Consider the following 13,508-nt stretch of genomic DNA (forward strand, 5'->3'; position numbering starts at 1 on the left):
TTCTCTCAGGTTCATACTGTATGTTTTTCTATTTTGTAAGTATTTATGTTTATTTGGGTTATATCCTTTAATAGATTATAATACTCTTGAATACAAGAGCCATGCCAGTTTCAACCATACACTCCCTCAAAGCCCTTGTCCAGCCACCTTCATGTATAAGAGAATAGTATAAAATAGGTTATAAATTTGCATGATTCTTATCTTATTGATATGATACAATGTGTTAATTTAGATAATCATGAAGAGAGAAACATTGTAGTTTTTTAAATAGAGACAAATAATCTGTTTGTAAAATAATTTATACAATATTGTATTTTATTCACATATAAAATAAGTGAATTGTTATATTTACATATCTAAAACTTTCGTCATAATTCAGTAATTTGTTATTGTATGTATTCTGTCTTTGATTTTTGACATAAGATTTCACTGTGTATTCAGGCCTTTTCTCAAACTATGTAGCCTAGCCTTCCTTGAGCTATTGCTGTTCTGCCCTAGACTTTCTGAATGATAGGGTCACATATGTCTTTTTTGTTTTATTTTGTTTTGTTTATTTATTTGCTCATTTGAGTGTTTTCTTTTTCTCTGTTTCTAAACCTGGTGTTTTGTTTTTGTTTGTTTTTGTGGGGATTTTTTTTTGAAAACTAGTATAAAATAAGAGTTTCTTTGATGCTTATAAATAATTACTATACTAGCTAGAAAAGTAGTCTTTTATCAACAGTATGCCTGTCAATAACATTTTCTCAGCTTAAATATCTATCATTTAAATGCTCTTTCACCCTATTTGTAAGAAACACAGTTTCGTGATTGATTGCTACTACTGTATTTTATCACCAAAGTTTCCTGATTGAAGGATTAGCTTTCCAAAGCAATGCTAATAACCTGAAATTTCAAACAATATTTCCTAAAACCTAAAGACTCATCATTAAGATACTATTTGAGCTGGAGAAGTTATTGAATCAATCATTGAAATACATAAACAAAATTAAAGTTTTACATAAAAAAAAATTTCTAAAAACCTAGTTTAACAGAAAATCCAGAAGAGGCTGGAAAGTAAAAAACGAAGGGACTCTGGGTCATTATGGGGTAGGAAAAGAGTAGCCTGAAGTGTTCATATTACTGCAATTGTATTATATTGAAAAGGACCAAGTGATTTAACTAGAGATCTTCAAAGTTCACAAAAATGATACTGTAGGTCCTGTGAGATGTCTCAACAGTCTCAGTAGGTAAAGAAGCCTAGGCCACCAAGGCTGACAACCTGATTTCAGTCCTGGGATTTACAAGTCGCAGGAGAGAACCTACTCCAGCAGGTTGTCCTCTGACCTTCACACGTGCTGTAGCACACACATACACACACTTACACAAACATGCGCACACACACATGCATGCACACATTGAGCAAATAAATAAATAAATAAATAAATAAAACAGTTGTAAAAATGGTAAGAAAAAGGAGTTCCAAATGTATGCTTTGTGTGAAGTTCACTTTAAGTAAAAATGCAGATAGAAAACCATACAATGGAAAAAAGACAACATCTTCAACAAATGGTGCTGGACCAACTGGATGTCTACATGCAGAAAAATGAAAATAGATCCATATTTATCACCCTGCACAAAACTAAAGTCAAAGTGGATCAAGGACCTCAACATAAAACCAGATACTCTAAATCAGTTGGAAAAAAAGTGGGGAACAGCCTAGAACTCATTGGCACAGGAGACAACTTCCTGAACAGAACACCAACAGCACAGGCTCTAAGAGCAACAATCAATAAATGGGACCTCATGAAACTGAAAAGCTTCTGTAAAGCAAAAGACACCGTCATCAAAACAAAATGACTGCCTACAGATTGGGAAAGACTCTTCACGAACCCTTTATCTGATAGAGGTTTAATATCGAGTATATACAAAGAACTAAAGAAGCTGAAAAGCAGCAAACCAAGTAATCCAATTAAAAAATGGGGAACAAAGCTGAACAGAGAACTCTCTGTAGAGGAATATCGAATGGCAGAGAAACACTTAAAGAAATGCTCAATGTCATTAGCCATTAGGGAAATTCAAATCAAAACGACCCTGAGATTTCACCTTACACCCATCAGAATGGCCAAGATCAAAAACTCAAGTGACAACATATGCTGGAGAGGTTGTGGAGAAAGGGGAACCCTCCTCCACTGCTGGTGGGAATGTAAACTTGTACAACCACTCTGGAAAGCATTCTGGCGCTTTCTCAGACAACTAGGCGTAGCGCTTCCTCAAGATCCAGCTATACCACTCCTGGGCATATATCCAAAAGATTCTCAAGCACACAATAAGGACATTTGCTCAACCATGTTTATAGCAGCCTTATTTGTAATAGCCAGAAGCTGGAAACAGCCCAGATGCTCCTCAACTGAAGAATGGATGCAGAAATTGTGGTACATCTACACAATGGATTATTACTCTGCAATGAAAAATAAGGAAATCATGAAGTTTGCAGGTAAATGGTGGGACCTGGAAAGGATCATCCTGAGTGAGCTATCCCAGAAGCAGAAAGACACACACGGTATATACTCACTCATATGGACATATAACAAGATAAACCTACTAAAATCTGTACATCTAAAGAAACTAATTAAGAGAGAAGACCCTGACTAAAATGCTCAATCCCCATTGTGAAAGGCAAAGAGGATGGACATCAGAAGAAGAAGAAAACAGGAAACAACCTAGAAACCTGCCACAGAGGGCCTCTGAAAGGCTCTGCCCTGCAGACTATCAAAGCAGACGCTGAGACCTATGGCCAACTGTTGGGCAGAGTGCATGGAATTTTAGTAAGAAGTGGGAAATATTAAGATATGGAGAGGACAGGAACCCCACAAGGAGAGCAACAGAACCAGAAAAATTGAACACAGGGGTCTTCCCAGAGACTCATACTCCAACCAAGGACTATTCATGGAGATAACCTAGATCCCCTGCACAGATGTAACCCATGGCAGTTTAGTGTCCAAGTGGCTTACATAGTAATGGGAAGAGGGACTGCCTCTGACATAATCTGATCGGCCTGCTCTTTGATCACCTCCCCCTAAGGGGGGAGAAGCCTTTCCAGGCCACAGAAGATGACAATGTAGCCATTCCTGATGTGATCTGATAGACTAAGATCAGAAGGAAGGAGAAGATGACCTCCCCTATCAGTGGACTTGGGGTGGGGCATGCGTGAAGAAGGGGGAGGGCGGGTGGGACTGGGATGGGAGGAAGGAGGGGCCTATGGGGGACACAAAGTGAATAAAGTGTAATTAATAAAATTTAAAAAAAAAATTAAAAGAAGAATACCTGAGACCCTATCAGAATGGGTTCAAGGGAATCCTAAGAATAAGTAATTTTAATGAAAACAATGCAGATACATTTTGAATAAAGAATTTAAAAAAGACTTTACATGGACAAGCAGCAGGTGGGAAAACTTTTTTCCTAGAGTCATATAAAGAATAGCTTAAGAATTTCATCAAGGTAATACCAGCATGCAGTAATGATTAATATGAAATCAACTCACTCCTATCCAGTGTACCTGAGAAAAGTGTGAAACACATTCCAAGAATAATCCCATGTTCAGAAGATGCTGAGATCACAACTCTTTTTTACTTGGTGTTTTTACAAGGACTCAGAGTTCTCCTCACAGGACTCCATTCTTGATGCCTTAGGGAAACTGAATTTGCTATTAAGAGCCTCCTCATAGACAATATGAGTTGGCTCCACCAAAGAGATAGGGTACAAATTGCATTTGAATTCTTTCAGAAATCAGAATCATGGAAAAACTGATACAAAAACAAAGACTATTACTCAAAGAGAAGTAAGAGAAACTAAGACCCCCCCCCCCAGAAAAAAACAGATTAGAAGAGGTAATGCTGATAAAGAATGAGGCAATGTCACTGCCATTACAAAGACAGGCATAGACTAGGTTGAGAATGTTCAGCAAAACTTTCACATTGAATTCAGAAATACATAAAAAATTAATTTATACTTAAATACAAAAATATATAAAAGCCATTTATTATGGTCAATTGAGATGTGCATTAGAAATGTGTGGTTATTTAATAATTTAATAAAATTTTAATTCAACATATTGAATAGGAAATGTCTAATTTTTAGACACGGATGACCACATTTTATGGAATTTTTAATTTTTTGTGATTTAAAACCCAAACCAAAAATCCTCCTAAGCTTGGTGGTGGTAGTTCATGCCTGTAATCCCAGAACTCATAGGCAGAGGCAGGTGAATCTCTGAGTTCAAGGCCAGCCTGGTCTGCAGATCAAGTTCCAAGACAGCCAGGGCTATACAGAGGAATCATGTCTCAAAAACAAATCAAAACAGCAAAACTTCCTAGCAGAGTAGTCTCCATTTTTATTTTCAAATTGTCCTTGAGAAAAATTAGGTTGTATAATATCTATGGTGACATATTGAAACTAAATTTGATTATCATTGTTTAGCATTTTTTTAGGTCTTATGCAACAGACTAGAAAAAAAAATAGAGATATTTAGGTCAGAAGGCAGTAAAAGAAGATTCTCATCTAAAGCCAGTACCCTCTTTTATTTACAAAAGGTCCTTGTCCTTAAAGTGATTGCTTAAGATTTCTTTAGATGTCCACATAGTATACTCTTAAAGTCCATTAGGCTTGTCCTCAGCTGTCAGCAGTTCCTCGGAATGGGAATGATGCCTATCATACTGTCATACTGACAATTGGAATAGATAAGATGCATAAATGCTGGTAGGATACTACTTGGCAGAAAGGAAGTGTTCACATGACAACAAATTATTTATACATCAAATTATTAGTACAGTCTTCCTTGCTCCTTGTTGATGAGATTGTACATGTCATCTTCATTGACCTCTTTCCTTCTTAGACTTGCATTTTCTCAGTTACGTTTTTAAAAAATACAATTTTATTTATTGGTTGAGAGTTTTATATAAGTATACAATGTATTTTAATTATACCTACCTCTTCTCTTTCCCCAGCCCAGCTCTCACCACATTCCTCCCCAAACTTCATGCCCTTCCTTTCTTTTCTTCTATAACCCAATGAGTTTAATTAGCGCTGCCCATGTGTGCATGGGCGTGGGGGCATGACTGGAGAATTGGCATCCTACCAGACATCACACCCATAAAGAAAACTTGGCTCTCCCTTCCCCAGCCTCCATCAGCATCTCCCCAGTCCATGCTGGAATTTTGACTGGCTTGATCTTGTGTAGCTCTCATTGCAGGCAGTTACAGCTTGTGTGAGTTCATGAAAGTAGCATTCCTGTCATGTTCAGAAGGTCCTTGGTTCAGAGCCGTCCTCTGGAACTTAGAAATTTTCTGCCCTCTCTTCTGCATTGATCCCTAAGTCTTGAGGGTAGGGGGTGTGGTGTAGATATCTCCTGTATGGCTGAGCATCCATAAAAATTTATTCCCTGTACTTTGACTGATTGTGAGTTTCTGTATTAAGCACTGTCCACTGCAAGCAGAAGCTTCTTTGATGTGGGCTAAGAGCAGCACAAATCTATGGGCACAGAGATAGGCATTGTTAGGGGCCTGGGGAGATGGCTCAGTGGTTAAGAACACTTCCTGCTCTTCCAGAGGGCCTGGATTTGGTTGCTAGCACCCACATTGGTGGTTCATGAATGACTGTAACTCCCTGTTTCAGGTAATCTGATGCCTTCTCTGACCTCAGAGCACACTAGTCATACACACGGCACACATACATGCAATCAGGAAAATAAATAAAATAAATAAATCTTAAAGAAAACATTTAAAAAGTTAGATATTGAGAAAGAAAATGCATGGGTCTTTTAGAGGACTGAAGAGTGATTCCTAGCGGCTATGCCAGATAGATTACAACTACTTTTAACTCCAGCGGATCTGGGGTCCTTTTCTGCCTTTTGTGGGCACCTGCACATTCATGGCATGCACTAACACGTGTACTGACACACAAGGAAAAATTTTTAAAAATATCTTAAAACACAGAGGAAAAACTAATAGTAAATATTTAGAAGTCAGTTTGATAGGATTTCCACTTGGCAAAATAAGAGTGGTAGGCTCCTCCTTGAAATATGCAACTTCTCAGCCACAGAGTTTTGGCCAGGTTTATAGTACCAGGCGTGAGTTTTCTCCTGTGGAGTGGACTTTACGTCCATTCAGAAAACAACTGCTTCTCCCCATTTTCTTCTTGTTGCTGGGGAGTGAACCGAGGACGCTGTGCATACTAAGCATGTTTTCCCCCATGGATCAATACTTCCATGCTTCATATTACCTTGGGTCACTTTTGATTTGTTCCTAACAGTCCCGATGTCATGGGACTAACTCTATCTCTCTTGAAACTTTGAAATTAAAAGTAATTGCATACCTCCTACTACTGTCTACCCAACTCAAATTATTTTCCTTTGGAGAATTCTTTCTAAACTATAAGGATAATTTGTACTACTTTTCTGAAAACACGGTTCTCTTTTCCCTAAAGTAGAGGATGGATCTTACTAACTAAGAACATCTCTGCATCCTTCTAGGCAAGCTCTCTGAACCACATCCCCACACCCCCTCACTCTGCCTTATAATGTAAATCTCCTCTTCACCTCTGGCCTCTCTCCAGATCCCAGTACCATCAGGCCCTATACAGTACTGAAGGGAATACCTCATATTGTGTTTGCCTGACCTCATGGCAGGTACTGTTGCTTCATTCATATTTTAATTGGCATCTGGCAGAGCTGCTACAGGCAGCTGGCATTAAAATATTTTGAGTGAATAGTCATTATGATCCTTTAATTTTAGTTCATAAGTTTGTTGTTTTAAATGATTTTAAGCTTTAAATGCCAATATTAAAATATTTTAAATACTAGACCTTAAGCTAGTTTCATTAGTGTTATTATATTAAAACCTTGTTGTTCTCAAACACTGATTAGTAGGCGCTAGTTTGGCGCTATTTCAGTTTTAGGATGATATCTGATTCCAGAAACACATTTAATATACTTTTGTGGGAACTGATGATTGTATTGAAAATATGTTCATTCCCATGAATGCTTAATACATTACAGATTTATAATATGCTAAGTGCCTTTAAAAATGTCTACTGAGCGAGAAATGGATTTGTTTGTTCTTACAGTAATCTATTGAAAAATTCTCAAGTCTCTTTAAAATTATCTTTCGGTTATTTGTTTTCAAATACAGTCATTGGATTTTTTTCATCCGAATCTCTACCTAATTTGCTTAGAGTAGCATATCAGAAAATACTACAAATATATGCTGAGAGGATTATTTTATTTCTTAGAAAGGAGATTCCATAAACATGTGTGGATCTATTCTAGGTAAATAATAAGAAACCCTCAGTATGCTACTATGTGATTGACAAAGAAATCTGCCCTTTCTTATCAAAATGGATATTTATTCAATTTATAAATTGTTATTTGTAATCCATTACTACAGAAAGATTAATTTATTATGATATCTAAATATTGCTGGATTAATATTATGTAATGTTTAAAGCATTTTTAATTTTCACATTTGATAGAGTCTCAGGATATGAAAGTGAATTTTTAAATGTTATGTTGAGATCTACAAATCAGCCTTCTACTTAGCCCCTGCTTGCTTAATTTGTTTATGCAATTGTTTTGTTGGTGGCCATGAATGTTCTAGTTCCCCTGTAGTTCCTGTCATAGTTATTTGGAGGCACATTTCTTTAACATGCTTTCCCTGATAACCAGTCTTTCTCCCTCTTCTTTACTGTACTCATTTAAAATGATAGTATACAGTGAAAGTATCTCTGTGTGGTATTCCTTAAACTAAGGAAGTTTTGTGAATTTTAACTAAACCATTACACTTATCCTTTGGAAATTTTACTGTTACACCAATATACTAGATTTTAATCCTGGATTGTGTTGTTAGATTTGGTTGATCTTTGTTTTAAGAGGCTGTACATGATCGGGGAAATAAGGACACGCTAAACTTAATGCACATTCATTCTTTATCCAGAGATCTAATTTGCTACAAAGCACCATATGTTGTATATATATATTTACTATCCTCGTGGATACAATACATACTTCATTAAAACAGGTTGAAAATATATTGTACTTGGATATAATTTATTCCCAATTATCCTAGTCAGGGATGGAGCAGTGTAAATGTAATGACTACTGTAACTTGTTAAATGGCATTCCATTGGGCATAAAATGAGGGAAGGGAAGTGAACTCTACTTTTCCTACTTAAACATAAGGACTGGAGAATGGCTGACCCTGTTCAACAGTAACTGATGGCCATATCTTGACTCGCAGAGAATCCGTAGCCAGAAAAAGAGAAAATAGGGATTAGTTCTTGTACAAATGTGTTATTAGTCAAGGCCTTTGTCACAAAGGTTCCTCACCTGTTAGTGAGAAATCAAATAAATAGTTTTTATATTTTTCTCAAATTTCGATCTTGTTTACAGTGAAAAATGTGATTCACAAATTTTCAGTCCACTGAAATTTTAAAATTTCAAACTTTTAGGTACCACATGATGCTTACAAGTAATAAGTTTTGACCTTTGGGAAGAAAATAGAGTCAGCTGGAAAGTGACAAACTTTCGAAGTTAGTGCAATTGAGACAGGTGGAGCACTTTCGTGGGAAGAGAGAAGTTTTGCCTTCATATTGGGGAATGATGAGAAACGAGAAATGAGGCTGTTGAGACAGAGGAGAAGAGAGACAAGTACCCAAAAGCCATCTGAAGAATTTGGATATCTGCTGTCTAATCATGGCTTCCCATGGAGGGCTTTTAAGCTAGAAGCTGAGAATGAAATTTGTCCGAGAAATATATCCAGTTGCTGTTTGGTACATGAACTAGTGCCGTGGAGGAGAGATGTACTTGGCTTACAAATTCAATGGAGAGGTGAACTTGATATCATTAGAGCAGTACAAAGGCGCTGTTTTTCATAGGACAGCCATGCTTTTGAAAATTATCTGTACTGTCTAGGTTGTTTTGATTTTCATTGAATATGTTAATAGATAATTTCATAGACTAAGCCTGAGAATATATAGGCTTTATTATTTTGCCTTAGAGTACCCCTCCATTTATTTTCTTAGATATAATAGTTTAAAGAATGAGAAAGAGGGAACCTTCTATTTTTCCTCAGAATCTAACTTCAGGAGTTACATAGCATTCTGAAGTGTTTTCTAACTCTTAGTGTGCTCCTTAACAGTTGTTATATTAGCACTGTAAGCTCTAAAACTATTGCTATTTTTGTTTTTTTTTTAAACCTATTCTGAGTAGATACCTCACACTGATAATAGGTTTATTAAAAAAAAACAAAAAACAAACTAGCCCTCATAGACATCCAGCTATAATGTAACATTCACATTAATGACTTTCTGTGCAATATTGAAAATAAAAATGACTTATTTCAATGTCTCTTACCCTCTCCCAGTCCTTCCTTGCACTGGTGAACCTGCTGTCCTATCCTGCTGTGTATGAGCTAACAGGCAATCAAGAACTTCCTAATAAGGCAGAGTATTCTCTTCGTGAGGTTCCAACAAGTATTATCGTAAGTTACTTTCCTTCAATTGTTTTCTTTTCTATTTGTCCATTGTTTGAAATTTGTAGAAAAAAAAGTTAATTTGACAATACACAACCCCCACATGCTTACTAAAGTCTAAATTGGTTACTCATCACTAGATTACCAAATTCGAGTTATGTGTGAATGTGAACTTTGGTCCAAGTGATGTTTCTTTACTTATAAGAACACTAAACTAACCATCTACAGCCAGGAAAGGAACTTATCATATACACAAGCTCTGTATAATGAGTTTCAGATAAATCATTAGTTTATCAGCCACACTTACAGTGCTCCATCCCTGACTAGGATAATTGAAAATAAATTATATCCAAGCAGCACAATATATTTTTGACCTGTTTTAATGAATTATGTATTATGTCCATGAGGACAGTATATGCATATTTATTTAATTTAAAATTTAATTCATATTCAAAATTTCCCATATGATTGCTTGGTTTAACTTTTAAAGGGGATGTGGTTCATTATCTTTGAGTGCTTATGAATTAAACACAAATGAATGCATAAACTGTGCGTGAACACACACCAGGATGAGTAAGGAATTACTTAGTGCAGAAATTATTTTTAATTATTACTTTTTCCTGTCATTATTACATATTAATACTTTTAGAAAATTTTTTCTTTCTGAATACTTTTCACCTTTGTTAATTCCAAACATTTGAATTCTTAATTTTTTTTTTTTAATGTGGGAAGGTTTTGGTAACTATTGTGACGTAAAAGGTAAAGTTATGTGTGTATCTCCTTAGATCTTTGAGAGTCTAGAGTCTTTTGTTTTCTCACACTATTTCAGCGCTATCTTCTTGTGCCGAATTTTATCTTATTGCTTATATACTTTTATAGTTAGTTTTCTCATTCTGCTGCTTACGTAGTTTGTGGCTCTGAGTGGGCTAGACACTGGTTTTCTTGTCTACCCAAAGAGGGCACTCTGATAAGGGTAATACAGATAAAGAAGCATAAATACTATGTGATATCACTAATATGATACCTCTAAGGTAGTTCTAGTAATTAGAATCAGAGAGTAGGGAATTGATTTCCAGGGCTGGGGTGAGGCAAAAAGCCAAAGAGCCAAGTACGGATTTTTGTTGCAAAGGTAAAAATACCCTAAAGATTTATTGTATGAACACAATGCTTATAATTGATAACACTGTATTACGTACTTATATTTTTAGTAGAGCAAATATAAGCTACATATCTTTAGCAAAATGAAGGTGAGAGAAAAGTTGAAGTTCATGGATGGAAATCATTAAAGGTGTAATCAGAGTCAAACTTCCTTCTCAGGGATCTGGGTAATATTGTCATTGCCTCTTCAGCTGCTACATTTTTTTAAATGTAGGGTTTTTTTTTTTATTTTGAGGATTTCATAAATGAGTCCTATATGTATATCATTTTCACCTTCCTCCTGCCCCAGAGTTTTCCTATGCTCCCAATTCCATCTCAAATTCACACTTTTTTTTTTATTGTCACACACACACAGGGTCTGTCTCTCTCTCTCTCTCAGACACATGCACACACACACACACACACACACCCCCTTAATGAGTTCATTTAGTATTGGTTGTATGTACATGTATTTAGGGCTGACCATTTGGGATTTGATAACTGTCTTAGGGTTACTATTGCAGTGATGAAACACCATGATTGGGGAAGAAAGAGTTTATTTCATTCCCAGTCCCATATAATAGTTTGTCATCAAAAGCAGTGAGGGCAGGAATCAAACAAGTAATGAACCTGGAGGCAGGAGCTGATGCAAAAGCTATGGAGGGGTACTGCTTACTGCCTTGCTCCCCTTGATTTGCTCAGCCTGCTTTCTTACATAACTCAGAACCACCAGCCCAGGGATGGCAACACCCACAGTGGGCTGGGTCCTCCGTATCAATCACTAATTAAGAAAATGCCCTACAGGCTTGCCTACAAGCCTGAACTTATGGAGACATTTTCTTAATGAGAGGAGGAGTTTAGCTTATGTCAAGTTGACACAATCTATCAGGGAGTTGTCCCTAGAGAAAACCCACTCTCTTTCAGCAGCCATTCATTCCTTGTAGCTCTTCACTTGGGAGTGGTGCCTTTTGAAGTTTCTCGTCCACTTTGTCACGTTGAGCAGTGGTGTCATTGTTTGCACAGCCAGGTTTTTGGAGTTTCATGGATGCAGCTACTCGAACAGTTCTAGGAAATACTGTCTTGCTGCCTATATCCTGCGTCTCTGACTGTTAAATATTTCTGTTCTCTCTTCTGCCACTTTCCCTGAGCCTTAGGTGTAGGAGTTGCATTGTAAATATATCAGTTGGGGTTGTGCACCCATGTTTACTTGTTCTCCACATTTTGGGTCATTATTTATTAATAGTAACCATCTACCCAAAAAAAAAGCTTCTTTGGTAAAGAGTGAGACCTACTTACCTGTGGGTATAAGAACAGGTAATTAGAACAAAGTTAGAAATTGTGTTAACTTAGGAAAATGACAGTCATATGTTCTTTTATAGGGCATATGATTTCTCCAGCCATGAGTAGTTGGCTAGGTTTACAGTACCAGTTTTGAATTCCCTCCTATTAAGCAGGCCTTAATTCCAGTTGGTTACTCACAAAATAAACATGCCACTATTACACTGTTGGGGATATTTTGCCAGGTCAGTCCTTGTTGTGGCTCATATTGCTTCAGAGCTAATAAGAACTGTTAATCTCTTCTTTACCTTGGCAACCTGTATACCACTTTCTGATACTATGTCCCAGGATAGAGGTTTTAAGGTCAGTTGCAGCCCAGTTTCTCCAAGTTCACAAAGTATGTTGTTACTTCAAGGTCTTAACCTTAAAATTCTGGGAAGCAAACACGGGCAGCATCAAAGCCTGTGTTGTTTTGGGAGTCTCTTGGATCCCCTGGCCAAACCCAAAGGAAGGCTTACAATGCCTGCCACTGGGGTTTTTGTCACAGAGTCTATGGCTTTTGGGGGAAGCATTACCACCCTGTATAGCATAATTACATCAAAGTTATCTGTCTATCTATCTATCTATCTATCTATCTATCTATCTATCTATCTATTTATCTATCTATCTAATTATCCATCTATCTATCATCTATCTAGCTATCTATCATCTACCTAGCTATCTATCATCTACCTAGCTATCTATCTACTATCATCTCTTTGTCATGCATCCATCTTCTTTTTTTTTATTTATTATTATTTTTTTTTAATTTTATTTTTCTTTTTAGTTACATTTTGCTAACTCTGTGTCCCAGCTGTATCCCGCTCCCTCATTCCCTCCCTGGTCTCCTCCCTGCCCCTTTCCAAGTCCCCTGATAGGGGAGGACCTCCTCCCCTTTCATCTGACCCTGTTTTATCAGGTATCTTCAGGGCTGGCTGCAAAGTCCTCCTCTGGGCCTAACAGACTGCTCCTCCCCTGGGGGGGGGGTGTCAAACAGCCTGCCCTTGAGATCCTGTTAGAAATAGTCCGTGTTCCCCTTACTTTGGAAAACTACTTGGTTACTGAGCTACCACAGGCCACATCCGAGCAGAAGTTCTAGGTTATATCCATAGATGGTCCTTGGTTGAGTGTCAGTCTCAGAAAAGACCCTGTGCCCAGATATATTTGGTCCTTGTAGAGCTCCTATCCTTTCCATATCATACTAACTTTCCTTCTTTCATATGATTCCCTGCACTCTGCCGAGGGTTTGGTTATGAGTCTTAGTGTCTGCTTTGAAACACTGCTAGGTAGAGTCTTTCAGATGCCTTTTTTGGTAGACTCCTGTCATAAGTTCAATGCACATCCCATTTGTCTTTCTAAATGAGGATTAATCACCTTCGCCTGTGTCCACTTTCTTGATTATCTTCTTTAGGTGTGTAGATTTCATTATGTTTATCATGTCTTGTAGGTCTATATAAGCGAGTATATACCAAGTTTGTCTTTCTCCTTCTGGGATACTTCACTCAGAATGATCTTTTCTAGATCCCACCACTTGCCTGCAAATTTCATGATTTC

The 13,508-nt window shown here is 37.1% G+C and overlaps 1 protein-coding gene across 1 annotated transcript in view; it reads left to right on the plus strand.

Annotated features, from left to right (window-relative positions):
- Tbc1d32 (TBC1 domain family member 32) overlaps positions 1–13,508 on the plus strand; it is a 233,866-nt gene that overhangs the window by 104,284 nt on the left and 116,074 nt on the right. The window contains exon 21 of the mRNA XM_055599402.1: positions 9,393–9,509. Coding sequence (XP_055455377.1) covers positions 9,393–9,509 — 117 coding nt within the window. The remainder of the gene's footprint in view (positions 1–9,392; positions 9,510–13,508) is intronic.

This window comes from Psammomys obesus, unplaced genomic scaffold, assembly GCF_907164565.1.
Source record: "Psammomys obesus unplaced genomic scaffold, mPsaObe1.curated_primary_1811, whole genome shotgun sequence".
NCBI classification, from domain to species: domain Eukaryota; kingdom Metazoa; phylum Chordata; class Mammalia; order Rodentia; family Muridae; genus Psammomys; species Psammomys obesus.